This window comes from Emydura macquarii, unplaced genomic scaffold (assembly GCF_026122565.2).
Source record: "Emydura macquarii macquarii isolate MOO-44397 ecotype Brisbane River unplaced genomic scaffold, CSIRO-AGI_Emac_v2 contig_450, whole genome shotgun sequence".
Taxonomy (NCBI): domain Eukaryota; kingdom Metazoa; phylum Chordata; order Testudines; family Chelidae; genus Emydura; species Emydura macquarii.
The window spans coordinates 625,251-646,866 of record NW_027130587.1 but is presented as its reverse complement, the minus strand read 5'-3'; the positions used below and the strand labels follow the sequence as shown (position 1 = coordinate 646,866).

The window sequence follows — 21,616 nt, the reverse complement described above, 5'->3', positions numbered from 1 at the left end:
ACATACAGAGCATGGCTGCAGATTTCTGCAACCAAAGTTGTTAAAGTGAAATAGATGTTGCATTTATATTCTTAATGTGTGTTATACTTTAAAATGCAGATATTTAAAATAAATATTTTAACAAATTAATAATTCCTGATAGCACCTTTATAACTTAAAAAATCATTGTCATACTGACAGGCTTCTTAAAAGTGTAGTCTACCAAATTTCCCCCTTGTGTAACTCCACTGACTTCTGTGGAGTTCACCAGGGAAGAATTTGGCTCAGTGTGTACCCAAAACCTCATTAATCTGTCATGTTTTTGAGTGCAATTCCTTTCTCATAAGCACCATGTTTGATAGAGGTACTCTCTTAACCAGCTTAATGAGAGGGCTGGATGGATAACATATTTTCTATATGGTATATACTGGGTTTTTTTGTATGTCTTTCTGAGAATCCTCCTCAGCACAGATCTATCACATGCTAAGTTACAAACTTCCACTTGCAACCTTACTTTGAGGTTATAGGTCTGACCTATAGTATTATTCACCTCCCAGTGATGTCAGAGGAGAATAACAGTTGAATTCCAGACCTCTGACATCAGCCTGACCTGAAACCTTCTTGCAGTAGCAACTAGAAAAGGGCTACTGAATCTAAATTAGCAAGAGCTGAAGAAAGGCTGTGCGTGAAATGGACAGAGTCCTTCCCAGGGCCGAAGACATAAGGCTGCAATAAATCAGTACATTCTACAGAGGGGAGTTGCTTTAGATACTGACTTGATGCTATTCAGAGTGTCATGGGAAGGCTGGGAAAGAGCCTGCCATCACACTGATAAATTTCCTACTTCGTTTCTTTATTGATCTGACTTTGCATTTTAATTTATTTTATATTTTATTTTTATCTTTGCCGTGTTAGGCGTAGACTTTGCTTTGATGTCAGTTTGAAGGATCAGTCAGTGACCCTGATTTACATGTGATAGCTTAATCAGATGAAGTTAGTAAGGGCTGTACTGAATGCAGTTTAGCTGTGGATCAGGAGAGGGAGTCCAGGAGCTCTGAGAACCAGACATCAAGGGGGTGGGGTTGTTGCCTCTGGCTGCTCCACCCTCACTTTGTGTCAGCAGGTAGAGAGAAAGCTTGCAGTCCCAGGGGAGGGAGGCAGAGAGCTGGGGAACACAAACTGCAAACTGCAGGCTTCCTCCTCCAGGGAGTTGATCCAGAAATGCTTTTCTGGAAGGAAAGCTCTTTCATGACTTCTACATAACTTTTCAAGTCCACCTCAGGATTCAGACTCCTTGCTTCTGGGATTTGTTGCCTACTTTATGATGATAGCAGCCTGCCTAGGTTTGCTGTTGGATTGCTGCTGATGTTTCAAACTTTGTTTTCTTTCTCGCTCCCCATACTTAGCTGATCATTGTATGTGCTGTAAGGGGAGGAGAGACTCTTCTATTTGAACGGCGTTTTCAGAAATACTTTTGGATTTGTTCTAAGCTCTTTCGATTGCATTTGGACACTTAACTTTCAGCCATGCCTTGCCCAGGAGCTTTCAGCTTGGAGTAAATTTCTCCATTTGATCTTGTTGGATTGTCTTTCTGACTGTGGAATTCCACTTGCATCTACCTGCCTTTTGTGCGTGTGTGTGTGTGTGTGTGTGTGTGTGTGTGTGTGAGAGAGAGAGAGAGAGAGAGCGCTATTTTTCTAAGTAACAGGTTGGTAAAATAAGAGACAGTTTTTGTTAAGCTGTTAAAAAGTTGGTTTTGTCCAGGGTTTATAGAAACATTTCCATCTGTTTCAGCCCCTGTGGATTCCTGCAGGCAGACTACTCAACAGGTTTGCAGATCTCTCTTAAAAATCCATATTTTCCTTCTCAGGAGAATGATCAGTGTAACAGAGTCATTTTAGTTGCTGAATTTCCCTACCCTGACTACAATATGAAGACTCTTCAGTACTTTTTGTGTGACCTTTGGGTAGTCCATATGGATTTTTTTTTTTTATTTTGTGATGCTTTTATTTAGGATTGTATTAACATGTGCTTGAAAGCAATTATATCAGTTCTTGAGCATGCACAGGAATAGCATAAAACAAACAAGGACATGTTTGTAACTTTTTGCTCAGAGTCTGTGCCTAAACTTTTAAGGTGTTTTGGTGGCCTTTTTACCTCTTGGGAATTTGAAAATAGGTTGTTCATCTAATGAATTTTGGGAACTGCAGATCAGAAGATATGTGCTTTAAAACAGATTTCAGACACAGATTACTAGCCATTTCCTATCCTTATGCTAAACCAGGAGAATAAATCTTGATTCCCGAGCCTGAGTGAGCGAGGCGTTTCTGACAGAATAGGGATGTCAGAGATCAAATAGACTTGGAAGAAGACAACCCAATAGCAAACATTTTTTCTTTTTCTTTTATTTATACTAAACTTTAAAAATACTGCTGTAATTATCGAAGGGGAATATCCCCTCTCCTCCAACATTATTCTTTAATATGTGGAATTGATGGAGGACATAGAACTTGTGCTTTTGGGAATGAAATACGTGGAGAAGATAATTAGCTGGAGAGAAGGCCAAGTGCATCAAAGATCGGTGGATTTGACCTGCTGATTATCCTGAAATGTAATCCTGAAAGGGCAGGAACTGTAGAGACACTTCTTCCATGGCAGAGACTTATCCTGTGATTAGCCCAGGCAGGACAAGTGCTGCATAGTATTGTTGTGTGTCCTGGCTGGGGTTTTTTTGGTGCCCGTTCATTCAGTTTTTGTTGATCTCTCTGGATTTATCCATTGGAAGAAGGAGGCGGAACACCTGATTTAGGTGGTTGTTGTTTTTTAAAAATTTTGTTAAGGCCTGACAGGCTTTTGAGCACGTGGCACCAAGGAAAAGAAACAATTATGGTGAGAAACAGCAGAGGAACCCAATGAGTGCCGGGAGGAAGAGGCTTTAGGTTACTGAGCCCCTTTCCTCTCCTTCCCATCTGACCACTGACTGGAAACACACAAGGGCTCTAAACCTAACCAGCTCTGTCTGCTGTTGGAACCTTCTGGTGGGTTCAGGACACATTCCTGAGCGATATGTGTGGCCGAAGTGCACTGCTGCAGCTGGTAGCATGAGTGCTGGCCCCCAGCTGCAGCTGGCTGTCCTCTGGCCTTGGCTGCTAATGGCTATACTGCAGGTGGGACTTGGCCATACGGGGCTGGCACTGGCAGCAGCAGTGGAGTCGGAGAGATCAGCAGCACAGAAGGCTATCATTAGGGTGATCCCCTTAAAAATGGAGCCAATCACATTGGAAGGAGTGTTTGCTAATGTTGCTGAGGTTACTCCTGCGGAAGGAAAACTGCTGCAGGTAAGAGAAGCTTTATTCTATCCAGTTCCATTGGCCATATGCGCCTAGTGTCCCCTCCTCTTCCCCCTCCTTGCTGCTTTACCTCCTAGTGCAGTGGAGTCGTTTTTATTTCCCAAGTGTACATTTATAACCAGAGGAACAGTGTGTTTTTTTCCTTGAACTGCCTACCTGTTTGCTTTGTAGTATAGTACTCTACTTCTCTTTAACCCTGCACACTGCATCTCTTAAGATAATTTCTTTTGGAGCCTTTTTTTTTTTTTTTCCATTCTGTGATCAACTGCTCTTATGCTAGTGTACTAATGCTGAGTTTATGGACATGTTCAGTTGCTCCTATGGGGATTACTACTTTTTATAATAGTTGGTGAGACAATGCAAAGGCTAGTGAGCCACTTTCCATGTTGGGCAAATACTACTCAAAGAGCATGGCCTTTCTCCTGAAATCCTGAGAGATTCCCCTACCTCTCTCCTTACTTCTAGATTTCTATTGGAGCTGAGGGATACATAATTCTTGATCCACGATATGACCCAGCTAGCTGTTTGCCTGACTGTTGGCTCAGCTAAGGAAGCAATTTATCCTCATTTCACAGGTTCCCACAGCATCAGTACCTTACCCGTTATAAGTGTAATCAATATCTGTCTGTAACATCTTGATCCAAAGAGAGAGAGGAGTCTCTGAACAGATGATAGTAACAGAGGCTGTGGCAGAGGCACAGTTATGTTGCTCAGTGAGCAGGTCAATTTGTTCACATAATGTATCTGTCCAGTTCAGTTCTTTGTAGCAGAGTACAGTGCACTGCTGGGTTGCCTTCATGTGCCATCTTGTCTGTCAGTTACTTGCCTTGTGTGTCCCTCACATAACTGAGCTCCCTGTTCAAGAGCCAGATATTACAAAATTGATGAAGACAGATAGTTCTTATTAATTTCCATTCTTATATTAAATTCTGCCAAGCTGTTAGCTGTGGTGACTTTCCAGATATGACACTGACTCTTCAGTAACTAAAGCAGTAAATTGTGTATAACAATGGGAGAACAGAAAGATTTTTGAGCCAGCCTTGCAATATGTGGTTCCTCTGCTAACAAATCAGAAATGGACAGTAATACAAAATGGAGGCATTGAGGCATTTGGAAGCTTAATTCAGGTTAATAAAGCAATTTTAACTCGGAATGAAAGTGTTATAGCATAGCAAAGTGTTACTTTTCAAAATGATAATGTGGTTTAATATAGTATCCTTGACAAATATACTTGAGGGCCAGTTCTGTCCTCAAGCAACACCCATGAAGTCAATATTCATGCCATACCAAAATCTACAATAGTGCAGTATGTAAGTGCTGCATTTGACCATACAGGTCTTCAGATGTTCACTCACAAAATATAGAATACCGACAGTTTTTTAAAAAAGAGGACATCCCATGTTGCATGGAAGTTTGAACATTTTAACCTAGTATGGTGTTTCAAATTGTTATCCTTTTACTACAAAAAATAAGCTGAACCTATTGTGAGACTCCATAGAATGAACAATTTTGAGAATTAAACATTGGAGGATTGGAGTGTTAAATCTATGAGAGAATAAAAATGTCCATGAAATGGAAAGGTTGGAGAAGCACTCACTAATCTTATCTATTGTGTCTAGTGTGTGTAAACATACACACAAGACAGTTCAGTATCTGATTTTAGGCTCCGATTCTGCAATTTGATTTGCACAGGTGGACATTTCCCACCCTCAGAGTCCCACTGAAGTCAATGGTGTTCCACCTGTTTGCAAAGGTCCATGCATGCAGAACTGGTTTCAGGATTAGAACGTAAGGTTAAACTTGTGTGGTCAGAGACTGTATCTTCATTTACCGGATATTTATACACTGTCAGGCACAATGGCTAGAAAAGATTAGTCGATTTTAGCTCTGACCCCTTGTGTGTATGTATAATATGATTACTAATTATATTATCACATACAGATACTCAGGTAACACAGTACTGTGCCATTTTAAAAAAAATTAGGCTAGATCCTTCTATAGGATCCATGTGGTCAGGCCGCCTGTGCCCACATGGTCCATTGCAAGAATTGAAATCTAGATACACAGTTGTAGCTTGTTGTAAGAGTAAGAGAAAATACACTTTATTTACTCAAAGTACACAATAAAAAGGGTTTAAGTTGTTTAAGTTACACAAATATATGAAATGTAAGAAACTAATAGGATGGCCTATATATATGTGTTCACATTTAAACAGTGAAATAATTGTGGTGTATTGGAATATCTTATTATATTTGTATTAATAACATCCTGATCCTGCAAAGACTTAGGCATATGCTTAACTTTGGCATCAGTGTACTCATGTGAATAAAGTTAAGTATGTGTGCAAGTATTTGAAGGTTCAAGTCCACATATTTGATTCAGACACTAAACACATTATATTTCCATCAGCTAATGAGGAAAGCTTTTTTTTTAAACTCCAATTTTAGATCTAAAGTTGTGACATCATGGATACATTTCAAAATCAGTAATGTACAACCAGTCAGTCATCCTAAACACAACTGTTTATGAATTATCAATGTTGCCACTGAAGAGAAAAATGCCTGTCCAGTCCTTTTGGAAAATTTTTAGTTCTATTAATAAAGCTAAGGGCTATATAACAGCCTTTTCTTGCAGAAATGATGTTAACTAGAGAGCTACATATTGAAAACTAAAACACTGGAAAATATGAACTGTTAATACAATTATACAGGAATCCACTTCAGTATTAATGTTGTTAAATGTTATTCACTTATGAGTATATCCTACACCCCTTTCTTCCATGGGTATTGCCTTTCACTTCTGTAGGATTACTCATTTATAAGGGGCCAAGGGCCGCAGAATTAGGCCTCACATGTTAAAAGAAAATTCTCTATCCATGGTACACTTATATTGTCCAAAATAATTACTGTTACAGCAACAGTTTATTATATAACATAATTTAGTCTCACTAAATATGTAAATATCACTATAATAATATTTTTTTTATTTTCAATGTATGTATCAGATTCTCTAGGTGCATTACAAAAATGTTTAAAAAATCAACATTAACCCTAACGTATCAAACAGACTTTAGAAATTGACTTCACAAATAAAACCTTCCCAAGACCAGAACAAACTCAGTCCTGTCCCCTCTCCCCATTCCATCAAAATTTCTGCTTATACCATAACTTTTGGATGTATCATCTGGGCTTTCTTCAATTATCATTTTGTTCCAGCACCTCTCTTCTGACTCCTCAATCTCTGGCAGTACCTCTTTTTAATACCAAAAAAAGAACAGGCATCTCCTCCAAATCCTCTCTAGTGAAGACTGTTGCAAAGAAATCATTTAGTATCTGAGCATTTTCATTATCTTCATTAATTGCTCCCTTCAATCTCTGATGATCCAGCAGACCAAAATTCTTTTGCAGTTTTCCTGTTTCTGATATAGTTAAATAATCTTTGTTGTGTTTTTTATTTAATGCTTTGAGCAATTTGGTCTTTGAAATTCATGTCAGCCCTATGAATTTCCCTCTTACACACTGCTTACTGTAATTTATGCTCCTGCATATTGGCATAACTAGGGTTACATTTACAAATTTTGAAAAATCTGTTGGCTCAAGTAACTTCTTGAACCTTGCCAATTGATGGTAAGTCTACACAGCATAAAAAGACCCGCAACAGTGAGTCTCAGAGCCCTGGTCAATTGACTCAGGCTCGCAGAGTTCATGCTGCAAGGCTAAAAGTAGCAGTGTAGATGTTTGGGCACAGGCTGGAGCCCGGGCTCTGAATCGTGAACATCTGCACTGCTAATTTAGGCCACACACCACAAGACCCACAAGCCTGAGACAGTTGACCCAAGCCCTAAGACTTGCTGCTGTGGATTTTTTTTTATTTTTATTTTTTGCTATGTAGATGTTCACAAAAACACTTATTAAAAACAGCTATTATACAAGACTATTGCAGGATAAGAAATGTTTTACCTATATTTTAAAAAGATTTTAGAGGTGACTGGGGGACTTATAGACCAGTAATAGTTATATCTGTACCAGGTAAACTGGTTGAAATGATCACACAAAAAAAAAATAGAATAATAATCTGGAAGGTCATGGTATGATAGATTCTATTCGTTCTGATTTCTGCAAAGGAAAATCTATTAGAGTTCATTAAGTTAATTAAGATTAAGTAGAGTTAATCTACTAGCGTTCGTTGAATGTGTTGATAAAATAATGGACAAAGGTGAACTGGTTGACATAATTTATTTTGACTTCTGAAGGCCTTTGTCAGAAGTTCTTCCCAAGAGGCTACTAAAGAAACTAAGTAGTCATAGAGTAGATCAAAAAATGATAAGGGGAAAAAAGCAAAGAGTAGAATTAAATAGTTGATTTTCATCATGGGTTAAAGGTTTACAGTGGGTGCTTCAAGGTTCTGTACTATGTCTGGTGTCTAATATATAATTAATTAATCTGAAAAGGGCTGTGAACTGTAAGGGAGTGGAACTTGCAGATGACACAAAGTTATTTAGGTTAGTCAAAACTAGAAAGGACTGTGAGGCATTTTAGAAAGATCTAGGCTAAATCTATATTATGGAGCCTATGCCAGCATAGCCCCCTAGTGAAGAATGTGAGCCTACATCAACAGAAGACGTTTTTCTGTCAGTTTAGGGACACCACTACCTGAATGATATCAACAGAGGCACTCTTTCATCAAAATAGCTGTATCTATACTGAGGGTTTTGTTGGCATAGTGGATGTGGCTTTTCACACCCCTGATCAACATAGCTATGCCAGAGTGTAGACCTAGCTTTAACCAAGGTAGGTAAATAGACAAAACAATAGTAAATTAGGCCTGGTTTATGTTAGAACATTAAGTGAATTTCACTACATCAGTCAGGGGTCTGAAAAATCCCTACCCCTGAGCGGCATTTTTAAACTGACATAAGTCCCAGTGTAGAGAGTGCTAGGTTGATCTAGCTACCACCTCTGGGGAGGTGGATTATCTATGCCGATGGGAGAACAAGCCCTAAAATTTTATTTTGATAAATTCAAAGTAATTCATATTGCAGGGCAAAAATTGAACTATTACTACACCTTACAGGGTTCTAAATTAACTATCAGCTCAGGAAAGGGACCTGAGTATCACTGTGACCAACTCAGTGAAGATCTCTACTCAATGCACAGTTATGGTCAAAAAAACAAAGAAGGAATGGAATGGAAAATACAAAAGAGAGAATAATGCCATTATATAAATAATGATGTGGTCTCACCTAATATATTATATGCAGCACTGGTCACTCCATCTCAGAAAAGATATTGCAGAATTATAGGAGGTTCAGGAAAAGGAAACTAGAGGCTTTTAAAAACTGTCATATGAAGAGATTGGAAAGATTGGATTATCTTTAGAAAGGAGACAAATAAAAGTATGTAAAATAATGAATAGTTTAGAGAAGATTGTCACAGTTCAGGACAACTGCACCTGTGTTTCTCTCTTGGTGGTCCCTCGGGGAACCCACTCTAGGCTTTCATCTCCTCAGCCATTATCTCTCTTGGACAAAGACCTACATCTCTCTCTTTCCTAACCAGAGGTTTTCAGGCTGTGCAGGTCTCTTATTGTGTGCCCATAATAATACATTTATTTAATACAATGGACGTCAAAGACACTAAAACTTAATTCATTAAGGTATCCCAAAGATATGACAAGAAGTTGTCAAATATATCACAAAGGTAAATCAGGAGTCTCTGTTCTCTCTGTCCCATAACACATGAACAAGGAGACATGCAAAGAAACAGAAAGTTTGTAAATTCAAAACTGATAAAAGGAAATATTTTTTCTCACAACATGTAATTAAGCAGTGGAACTCATTGCCACATGATGTCACTGAAGCCAAGAATTTAACAAGCTTCAGAAAGGGGTGGGATATTTATCTGGATAACAAGAGTATCCAAAGTTATAGTAGTAATGCTTAAAAAAAAATAAAAAATGGAATTATATAGAATCTCCTGCTTCAGGGTTTCAACCAATCTCTATAAATTAGGATGAACCCTGCAAAGGGACAAATTATCCTTCGTTGGCGTTTTGTGGGGTTTCTTGCACCTTCTTCTGAAACATCTGAGGCTGGCCACTGTCAGAGACAGGATACTGGATTAGATGGACCTTGGGTCTGATTCATTATGGCAATTCCTATGTTCTGATGACCGTTACTAAAAATGTGATAGAAGTTTCATAAACAGTATGCACCAAAGCCAATTTTGGATCATGTATATCTTATCACTTATAATTTTGAGCCATGTGCGTTTTCAAAATTAGCAAAGTTACTGTTTTCCCTTTTCAGATCTAGCTACCTGCAAAGCTTGAAGTTACAAAGTTCATCTATTAGAATATACTTTTGTAAAATTATTTGTGAGTGTGCTGTTTATAAATAAATAATATGTATTTAGTTTACCTACCTTTATAACTCTCCAAAATGACTATTAGATTTTCTTCAAACTTTCCTTAAAAATCCCACTTCCCTTTGGGTTGAAAAAAAATTTAAAAAATCAACCCAAAAAGGAGAAAGTGATGCGTGAATGAAAGTAGAGATGTATAATGAATTTATGTTGCAGACTTAACTGTAGTATTCACTACTATGAAACCAGTATAACATCACAATAGCCTAAAATCAATTAGGTGTTTTTAAAAGCAAAACTGTAGACCAAGTGGCACAGCATCTTAAATAATCCCTCAAACTGTATGGATTTAGATAGCATCAGGACATCACAATCCCAAACATCCTGGCAGATTACTTTCTCTGGTAGTGGATCTTTAACAAAGTCCTAATCTCCAAAGAGCGGTGTGAAATTATTTTCAGCAGGAACTGATGCGAAATGGCCCAAGATGTGTGTATTGGCAGAATGAAGGTCAATTTCAGATAGGGTCTAATGCATTTATGAGTCACAAATTAAGTGCAAGTCAGGAATCATTTGATATTTTTGTGTCTGCAGCCCACAAAGTAAGGACATGTCTACACTACTGCTTATGCTGACAAAACTTGTGTCACTCATGGGTATAAAAAACACACCCCTGAACGACAAGTTTTGCAGCCATAAGTGGTAGTGTGCACAGTTCTGTGTTGGTGGGAGAACTTCTCTCACCGACATAGCTACCACCACTCTCTATCATCAGCATAGAGCAGCTATATTAGCGATCTTACAGCAGCACAGCTGCATCAGTACAGCTGTGCCACTGTAAGCTCTCTAATGTAGACATGGCATAAGTCTCTGAACACAGATACAGCAAGGGTGTAGACCACACACTGTCTCCATTTACATGAGAAACAAATCACAGTAAAAACACAAGTTTGTCTCAAGGAGTGATGTAAAGGATCCCACACTTTCCACTTTGTTCATGGTCTGAGTCAAGAATTTTAACTAGCAGAGTACATATTTTAAAGAGTTTTTTACCGGACTGACATGTTTATGTCAAACTCTTCTTCTAGATCATGTCCCAAACATCACTTTCCTGGTGGGCTCAGAAGAGCTCCATAAAGGGATGAGAAGTGAGGATTTTTTCATGGCTAGATTCTTGGCCTTAGTGCTCCAAAAACCTCTGATTAATTATATGTGAACTGAAGCCTGTTTTAGTCCTGGAAAGGTGATAAGGAAGTGAATAATCAGAATACAGGCAGCTGTGATGGCTGTAGAAGATTCCTGTCATAAAGTTTTTGGAAAGGAATGAGCCCATTCATGTCTTTATGGACTTGGATAAAAGAAGCATTTTTACTCTGACCCTGAATTTAGCCCATGGAAGGCAGACAGAAGTTAGGATTATCTTTGAACAAGAGGATTGAAGTGATGCTATTACAGCCTTTGATGAACAACGTTCTAATGGAACAAGAAAGTGTCACAGGTAAATAGGGATGAACAGGGCTGAGCAAAAGTGATGAGTTTGGAAGGGAAGGAGCTAAGTGTGACTATGAAGCTGCAAAGAGAGACTGGGAAGGAGCTGGGTCTGGGCGTGGACATGCAGTGGGATGAGGAGGGGAAAGGAACATATCATTTGTATTATGGTAGTACCTAGATCTAGAGGATTCGGGCCACATTGCACTCTAAGCACTGAACACAGCATTGCGTACAGTCTAATTAGTAAATGGACCAATAGTCCATCCAATCTAGTATTTCTGGCTCCAGCAGTAGGCTGCAAGTAAAGGCAAAAACCACCAACAGATTCATAGATTGCAAAGCCAGAAGGGACCATTGTGATCAGTGTGTCTTACCTCATATATTACATAGGGCAGAGAACTTGGACTCCTATATAACAAGCCATAGAACTTTTCCAGAATAATTCCTAGAGCAAATCTTTTAGAAAAACACCCAATCTTGAATAAACACAATACACTTGCTAGGGTGTTGCTGGTGTAAGGAATATTTGGACAGGAAATTTCATTTTACCTAGGTGATCTGAGGATCTGCTTTTTTCCCCTGAAGCATTCATAGCCCTTATAATTATCACCCCAATGTACTATAATGCTTATGTTGAACTATTTTCTCCTCTGGGATACTTGGGTAATTCCCATTGACTTCCATGAATTAGCACCAATGTAAGTAGAACCCTGCAAATCTGCGGATATCTGCAGACCATTTTTGCGGATCACAGATGGATACAGATCCAAATTTTGTATTCGCGCAGGGCTGTAAATATAAGTGAGAGTAAAGTTTGTTCTTCTATTCTCATTAATAACACTGAAATTAAAAATCACTTTTCATCACTAGAATGCAAATTGCTATAAGTTTAAATGTGCTGTTTGTAGTCAATGTGTTCAAATTGATTGAATCAATATCCAGAAGCAATGGGTTAATTATATGGTGGGTGTGTTTTAAAACAAGCTTTTTCTTTTCTCCCTTTTAATTACAGTATTAAAATTATGCCCACTTTTTCTTACGGTATCACAAAGGGGGAATAGAAGACCCCAAATTGCCTTCTCTATCACTGATTGCTTCACATACTTCTCTTTTCCAAACGAAAGAATCCTACAGTTAACTCAGAGTCTGTCTCTGTACAAATATTTAAATTGTTCCCGCCAGTGTACAATTTCTATACTTTTCTACACTGGTTGGTCAGTCTTTATATTGCTTTCATAACCAATCTGCTTAGATCCTCCTCGATTTTCCAGATAATTGTGTGGTCAGCAAATTTAGTAGGGATGGATGAGCTTATCTTGAGTCCATTCAAATACTATTCATTTGAAATTCAGATCTAAAATAAAATGGTTTGAGTTTTAAGTTCTCTGTAACTCTCACAAAATATGTTACTTTCTGCTTCAAAATAACATGAAACCATGTAACAGAGATGTCCTGCTTCTGAAATAGCTTGATAACTGCTGTCTCACAAGATTTTTATTCACCCATATAAACTAGCTGCTGCATGGCTGGACATCACTGTGGGAGAGAAAGGAGGGGAGGGGGAGCTAAAACAGATCAGAAAAACAAAGAAAACCTTTGAAAACACATCCAGGGTCTTTAAAAATGAAGCAGAAAGAAGATCTGATCCCAGTTTAAGCAGGGGCTGTGAAATGGAGAGGGGAGGAAAAATACAGATTCCTTTTTATTTCAAGAATAGGCAATTCTGTGTACTGGAAGGAATTAATTACACATTTCCTATAAATGGTTTATCACTTCCACCTTTAATGTTACACCAGATATGAGAGTGAATTCCTTCATTCCAAGTGTTTAATTGCCCTCCTTCTGTTTACTTCAATCCTCCACTAATTTTGAATCAAATCCATGTGTGGAAAAACAGACAAAGGGCCCTGCAAACCACACCAGTTTTATATTCTGGCTGAGGAAGACAGTAATAAGCATGGCAGAAACCCATTAAATAACTTTTATTTCCATACAGTCTTTGACAAAAATAATTTCTTTGTTTGTCTACATTAGAGCAGAGCAGTGCTTCCCAAGAAATTGGGAACTATAAATGAAGGTTAAAATTCAAGTTTTAGAATTCTCTTGTTCCAGTTGAAATCCAGTGGGGGCAACAAAGGTAGAGGAGGGACCTTTCTCATCTGAGATCTGGCCTTTCTCAGGCTATCCACTTCCTGTAAAAGAAGAAGAACAATGGAAGAAAGAGATCAGGTGTATGAAGTAAACATATCTCTTTATACATTAGAATCGAAATTTACAGCCCTCTGTCACTTGGGCAAGAGGCAGGGCTGTCTGACACTTGTAGAAAGAGCTTTGACTCTTTGTGCTGCCAGTTGCAAATTATTCTTAGGACTGTGTTACTGCTACAGCCTCTGTGCTTCATCTTTTCCCATAAAGAGCACAAAACCAAATAATGGAGCAGGGTAGGCACGAAGAATACTGGACTGAATAAGGATTTTGAGAGATTGCTATATGACAAGATAGAGACGGCAAATAATCCTTTACACAGTCTGTTGTTATGCAGAGCCATATGTAGCTTACTTACATTGTTTTATGTGTTTTTGAACTAGGAATAGGGCCCACATTGATCCCAACAGGCCAGCCCTATCCTTACTAGATATCTTAAAGATTTGGAAGAAAACCAAATAGCCAACATTTAAGGTGCAGTACAGTGATCATTGTAATTTTGGAATAAAATCTGAATCAGAAATTCATGCCTAGAAAATTCAACATAAGATCTCTTTGGGAAATCACCCAAAGAAATACAAGATCCCAAACCTGTCGTTCATTTGCTGAAGTGGAAATAATGGATCGTATGTATATCCTTTATTGCTTCAGTCTGCCTATTTGTCTAATTCTGGTGAGGAGAAGAGGGAGGAAAAGGAAATAAACTAATACTGTATTAAATGTCAAGGCAATATTATTAAGTGATCTGACATCTCACTTATCATTGGGCTTACATTTGACCAAGACAGCAAAAAATCCCTGAAACTTGCTTATATGCACATTTCAAGAGAGAGTAAACTTTCACACTGCTGATTAGCAGAAATGGAAACTGGTCATACGCCTACTGAACAGTTAAATAATGGAACCCCTTCCAATCCTGATGCTGCAGGCTTCTGTGCTGTCCTCTTTCAAATTCTTCCTTAAAATGCACATTTGTAAAACCATTGTCTAGTCACCTGGCATTTTGAGTGTGCATCAGTGAATATATCTGGGAGTTTTTTTAAATAGATGTTAAACTTCAGGGAGTAGAGGCCATATTCTCTCTGGTACAGTACAGCACTGAGCACACCATACTCAGCAAATAATAGTAAGTCCATGGAATAATAATGAACATTGTTGATAATATCTACACAATACTACCGAACCCCTCAGTCTTATCCGAGTAGAGTGAACTTGGACCTTCTCTGCCCCTGTAGAATTTAACGTGAGTCACAAATCTTAGGGAAACAGGAAAGGGGGAGGGGGGGGGGGGGGAAATGAAGGAATACAGAATGTAACTTTCTGAATGCTCTGGCAGGTTGACCTTCGGTTACTTGTCAGCCTTTCCCGAAAAGACTCCAAATATTTCATACTGTGTAAGTGTCCAGAATTTTCTCTCCATTTGTGGAATGGACAAATTCTAGTTGGCGTTTTCTGCACCCAGAATAGCCCAGTGATATATTTAAACTGTGGCTGTATTCTGTGGTCTCACTTTTGTTAGCAAACAGAAACCAATCCCACATCCAAAGTATGTAGTTTGCTGTTTGAGAACCATGTAGCTGTTTGAGACCATAGAAGAGCTGCATTTCCATGTCCTTGCACAAATGAGTGACTTTAATTTCCAGACAGAATTGTGTTTAAGGTAATTAAGGTTATAAATTTATGTCGGTAAGATTCAGGAAACACTTACATGATGGAGACTTATTTTGGAAAGCAGTGACTTAAAGAGACTTAGGAGTCCTGGTGGATAACCAAGTGAAAGTGAGTTCCTAGTGCAGTGTGGTAGCTCAGAGAGCTAACATTATCTTTGGATGGGAATATAAAGTAGGGAGGTGTTATTACCACTTTATATGGCATTACTGATATCAACACTTTAAAAATAATGTTGAACAACTGAATCGTTGAAGCTTTTTTCTGAACCATTTTCAAAGTCTGGAAAATCTGTTTTAGTGAGACTAAAGAAGCGCAATCTATTTAGTTCATGAAAGAGATGGTTAAGTGACTTGATCTGTGAGAACCTACACAAGGAAAAGATTTCTAATAGAAGGCTCTTTAATCTAGCAAACAAAGGCAGAACAAGGCCTAATGGCAGGATGCTGAAGCTAGTCAAATTCAGATTAGAAATAAAGTGCACGTTTTAAACAATGAGGACAATTAACTGTTGGAACAATGTAGTTCTGGTTGTGGTGAGTTCTCCATCACTTGAAATCTTCAAATCAAATGTGGCTGTCTTTCTAAAAGATATGCTGTACTTCAATCAGAAGTTCCAGGCTTATTGTAAGAATCAAATGGTAAAATTCTCTGTCTTGTGTTATACAAGAGCTTAGACTTGCTTATCATAATGGTTCCTTTGGGCTTTAAAATCTTCATATCTATTAATAAAACAAAAAAGAAAAGTGATGTTATAAAAAACAAACATTGGAAACTAGAGAAATACTCAGTTAAGTGACAAGAAATCCAAGGCTAGAAAGTGTGGAAAAGTCCCCAAAGACATTTTTATTCTGTATGTGTGACTCTCCCACCCTCTGCACCCACGATGGAAGGCAGATTCATGTCTGTCAGAAGCAGAGTTACACTTTGGGGAACTTGAACTGTGCATTTCCAAACTCTGCAGGAGTGAGTATATTAACATGGATTTGGGTGGGTGGGGTGTGCAGTTGTGTGGTCAGTGAAGTTCTGTTTGCATGTTTGGTAGTAGAGTTTTTGTGGATTTTGGGCAGAGATATTGTTAAGGTACTGCAACGACTATGCAGGGTTTAGAAAGTCCAATAGAGCCCATGTGGAACATATAAACTCCACAAGAGTCCTTGTGTGGTTTCTGAGTTTTGGAGACATGAGTCCATTTGAGAGGAACTCAAGGGGGGTTATGTATGAATTTGGTGGTAGTGTGAGAGAGTCCTGGTGGGAAGTTCCAATCCTTGCCCCATTAGAAGCCATTATGTCCCATTATAAAAGCCTACCAGACCTTAAAACAAGTTTTCAAAATTTGTCTGATCGCCTGTGGATCATACAAGTCAGTCAGCAGCTTGGCAAATGCCAGATCCTGAATGGATTTTTTTTTTTAAAGGAAAAATGGCATGACTAATCGTAGTAGCAATCATTTTCTATTTTGAAAACTCTTCACAACAGAAATGGCTACACACTTGCCTGTTTAAATGAAAAAGCTTCATTCTCCTACAATCATTAGAAGATGAAGGGTTAAAGTCTACTGTAGCCCGACATTCCTGATTTACAATGAATACGTTCCAGTCCTCAGTTGTTCTTGTGGCTTTTCTCTGAGTCCACTCCAGTTTTTCCACATTCTTTTTGAAGTGTGGACACCAGCACTGGACACAGTATTCCAGTAATGGTGCCATGTATAGGTTATATGGCCTATATTCTCATCCTATTTTATAGTCTCTTGTTGTTACATCAAAGGGTTACATTAGTCCTTTTGGCCATGGTATCACACTGGGAGTGCATGATCATTTGTTTATCCACTATTACTCCAAATCCTTTTCATAGTCACTTCTTTCCAAGATAAAAGTCCACTATCTCGCCGATCTAGAGGAAGCACTGATCTGTCATACTGAGCAATACAGTTTCCTTGTACTCCCCCATTGTTTCCTCACTTCCTTATTGTTCCCTTGTACTCCCCCATTAGTCTGTCTGTATCCATCTATTATCTCTTGCTTTATATGTAGATTGGAAGTTCTTTGGGACAGGTACTGTTTTTGTTCTGTGTTTGTACTGTGCCTAGCACAATGAGGTCCTGGTCCATGACTCGAGGTCCTGTGCACTACAGTTATACAAATGCGTGACCTACATTCTTTGTTCCTATATAGATGGCTTTGCATTTGGCCATATTAAAATGCATGTTTGTTTGTGCCCAGTTTACCAGAAATTACTCAGAATCTGTGTCCTGTCTTCAACTTTATCAATTCACCAATCCGTGTAATCTGCTGACTATCTCAGCAATGATTTACTTTTTTTGAGAACTGATAAGAATGGTTGTATGAACTTGGAGGAACTTTTTATCTTGTGCTGCTAGACCTACATGAGCAGTCTAAACATCCCCATTTGATTGACTTCTCCATTTAGTTTGGTAATTGTAGACTACAGCATTTCAGTTTTCCATTTTAATGATTATAGTCTGCTGAGAAGACCAGACCTGGGTGAGTACTACACAACCCTATCTGTGAATATTCACAATCAAATTCTGAACAGCTTTTTATCTGGTGTCCCCTACCCCCATGCTTTTCTGTAGATATTTCTATGAATGGGATTTTGTTCATACAGATGTTTGAGGAATGGGTGGTCTTCATGCCAATATCTGTATCTATGCTGTTCAGGCTGGAAGGGTTCACTCCTGTTTTATAAAGTTTCACTTTTCATCCAGTCAGCTGAAAAATGTTGGTATCAAGAGTTTGTTGAATATCGCAAATAACGGATTTGTAAAAATCAAAGTCTGTTCCATTCATGAGATGAGTGGTTCACCCAGCTCTAGAGAAGCCCGTCCATTTTTGCTGGGGTCAAACTGGGGGAAAGAGAAGAATTCTCCAAAGCACTGCCCACAAAAAAACTCCTACTTGAAATGTCAGAGTGAAATTCAGCTCCTGAGATAGCCTCATCATATCATCTTCCCTGTCCTTTCTTTCTTGCTTTGATCAGCAATGTAAGATTTAACAATACAGTACTGCCCTTTTGAATGATCATCATTAGACTTTAGCATTATCAGTTCCTTGAAATGAATAGGGACACTTCACAGGTGTCAGAACTATTGTAGCAGATATACTGTACTCTACTGGTTACTTTCATTGCACATGTGCAGTGGCAGTATTATAGCCTGTGACGTTCAACTGAGGCATGATTATTGCTAGGTGAAATTGCGGTGTTTTGATGGCAACCCTAAGGATTAGAGACTTAATTTAAAACAAAGAAAGGCCCATTCATGCAGATCCAGCCAGTCTAAACCTGATTTCTTCATGGAGAGTAACCTCAGAGGTTTGAACTAGTCTTGCTTTCATTTTTAGATTTTGGTAGTTAATGGTGTTGCTTATGCCAAGAGGTAGTAAGTTCAGGAAATTGTTCAACAGAATTTCAAGTAAATTTGCAAAGCGGAGCTCAGTAAAGAGAGATCATTCATTTGTAACCTGGGACTCTGCCTGAAGACTGACCTGTTTTGGTTTATCTTCCTATTTTACTGTTTTTTCCATTCCTCTCAGTCCTTTGTCAGAAGGAAAGCTTGTATGTTTATTGACCCTTTGCAATGATTGCCTTTCCTAGTAACTGATTTCCCAATGTTTGTTTTTCTCATTTATTATATCCCTAGGTGCTGTAGCCCATGGGGCTAGCCTGCTATATTATTTAATCTGTTTTTCTTTATTGGTTTAAATGATTATATTATTTTGGCTTATATTTTTGTATTGAATAATTTCAGTAGACATTACTTCATTATATTTGGCTGTAATGCAAGCAACGTACAGGCCTGTGTCCTGTATGGTTCGTTAAAGCAAGTTAGCATGAGTGTTTGTAACCTTTGGCATAGATAAATGGCCTGCTGGTTACCCCTTTTTACTTTGGAGAACTGAATGCGTTTACCAAAATTCTGAGACATGCCCGAAGGTACACCACAAGAACAGGGAAGTACAGGCCAAAGATAACAGTTTCGAGAATGAGATAATTGGCATTAATATGTATGACTATGTTATTAATATGTAAAAATATGCTAGCCTATAGAGTAGGTGAACTCTAAGATTTATGTGCATGAGGAAATAAGATTTGGACATGGAAGGCTGAGTACTGCCATGAATATTGTGGATAGTACCAACACCCTATGAGAGGTCAAACCACCATGTGGAGTGGCCTTCTTTTAGCTTCAAGTTCTCTTTTTTTAGCTGTTAGTTTAGCTATTGCAGTATAGCTTAGCTACTCAACACTTGACCTGACCTCCACCATCTCAGGATTGAGGAACCTGGATCGAACTCAATTAGCATGCCAGAGACAAGGCTGGTCCTTTGTCTCTGACTGCCAGGTCCCCAAGGAAGGGTATGAGTATGCTAGTCTAAGTAGCTTTTGTAAGGGATGGTACCACAGGTACTTATAGAATTGTACTACTTTTTTTTTAATCTGTGGTTTGGAGTTTTGATAACCTTTTCCTTTAATAAAAATCTCTAAAGCCTGGCTTTGTCCTCAGTATGAGTGTCCTTGCTGTGCACCCCGAGGGTTCTTACAAAATATTGAACTCTCTACATTTAATTCTTAATTCTGTAGCCTGATTTTGAAACAAGAACCTAATTATCTTCTAGTCAGATCATTGGCAAGCCTATAGTAAATCAGCCCTATAAAAATCAGGTTAACCGTTTCCCACACAAACCAAAAAAGGAGTGGTGTTAAAAAACCAAACAAAAAACGCTAATCAAATTAATACTGCAAGCAAGCAAACAAGACTTCACAATCCACCAAATTGAAAAAAGACTCAGGCTTTCCCAACTTAACCCTCTAATGTAGGCCTTGTAGTGTGTCTGAAAGGTCAACACCATCAGACTCAGAGGTCGGAACTGAGTGCAGTCTAAAAGCCCCTCTCCTGAGAACACCCAGGTCCCAGGAGTTTAAATGTAGGCATTGTTTTCTCAGTGTTCCTGCCTCATTTCAACTGTTGAAGAACAACATGAAAAGAGGGTCTTGGGGATAGGCAGGGCTTAAACCATTAAGGGAGTTACAGGTAAAACCCAACACCTTGAGTGACATCTTGAAACCAATGGGAAGTCAGTGCCATACCGGGAGCCAAACTAATATGCTGTCTGTGATAAGCATTGCTATTTGTGATAAGCAATGCCAAGCAAGTGTGTGGTCACATTCTCCATCATCTTAAAGATTTCAGGTGTAAGTCTAAGTAGAACACATTGCAGTGATCCAGCAAATGCCTAGTTAACCATGGTGGAATCTGCAGGTGTTAGTAAAGCTCGTAGCTCAACAAAGATATACATACTCTTGGCCACTGCTGCTATCTGGCAGTTCAGATAGCAGCCTAGAATTAGATGAGACCTCTAGGGGTAAGTCTAAACTGCAATTAGACACCTGTGGCTGCCCCATGGCAGCTGACTTGGGCTCATAGGTCTCAGGCTAAGCGGCAGGGGGACCCTCCCACCGCGCAGGGTCCCAGAGTTTGGGGTCCAGCAAGAGCCCAAAAATCTACACCCCAATTAAACAGCCTCTTAGCCTAAGCTCCTTAGCCTGAGTCAGCTGGCATAGGCCAGCCATGGGTTTTTAATTGCAGTGTAAACATACCCTCAGTTGCAAACTTGAGTTACAAAAGGGAAGCTAAGCCTCAGTGATCAGGGAAGATAACATCTCTGCTCTTTCCTCTCATTGTTTCCCCATGCCCAGCAGTATCATCTCACTCTTATCTGAACAGACTTCAACCAGCTAGCTTTTATCCAGGCCGTAATCCCTGTCAGGCATTGGCAAAGGCAAGTGACCAAGCGATCTGATTAATTTTCACAGCATGTCTGTGTGATAGGCTTGTAGGTGTTATGTTCATTTTAGAGGTGCAGAATTTGAAGCACAAAAAGTTTACGGTCAAATTTCAACCATGAGAGCGTACAGTCAAGCACTTAAATCTACATTTGGAATCTAATAGAGTGGTCTGATTTTCAGAAGAGCTGAGCAAGCAGTGGTTGATGTGGGTATTCTGCATTGCCTTTGAATATCTAACATGGATTGAAAAATGTTGACGTAAGTGAGTAGCCCAGGGCCAGGCATAGAGGCAGGGCTAGAATCAGGTATGCTGGTATAGAATAAGGTACTGATCAGATGTCTCTAGCTCCTAATCTCTGCAAATGTTAATAAAAGTATTAAGCAGGCAACATGTTTCCTCTTGTTATGGTTGAATTTCACATGCAGACAATATGCCATCTACCCAGTTTCCCCTTGATGTCCTTTCACACCAGCAACCATTTTCCTGAGCTTTAGATACCATGAGCTCTGACTCATTTACTCAATTCTTCCCCAGAGGAACTCCCCAGAGTCCAGGATCTATTCTCCAAAACACCATTTGTCCTCCCTGCTTCTCCGCACCTTGCACTTCCTTCCCAGTTCCTGTCATGCTCTAATCAGGCCTTTTCTATGCTCTTTGCACGTCCCCTTCCTTTTTACAGTCCTTAACATAGTTCTGACCCAATCCCTCACATATCCTGCTTAGCTCCCTCAAAGTCCTGATCCACTCCAGCC

General features: G+C 39.0%; 1 protein-coding gene and 1 non-coding gene across 2 annotated transcripts in view; both read left to right on the top strand.

Moving 5' to 3' along the window:
- The first annotated feature begins 1,655 nt into the window (after window positions 1-1,655).
- The window catches only part of RNF43 (ring finger protein 43), a 91,737-nt gene continuing 71,776 nt past the window's right edge, over window positions 1,656-21,616 (top strand). The window contains exon 1 of the mRNA XM_067537722.1: window positions 1,656-3,317. Within this exon, the coding sequence (XP_067393823.1) occupies window positions 3,081-3,317 (237 nt within the window). The 5' untranslated portion in view covers window positions 1,656-3,080. The remainder of the gene's footprint in view (window positions 3,318-21,616) is intronic.
- On the top strand, window positions 18,204-18,272 carry LOC137146677 (U4 spliceosomal RNA). Its single transcript, XR_010918012.1, has one exon. It is a non-coding gene; the product is annotated as a U4 spliceosomal RNA (small nuclear RNA).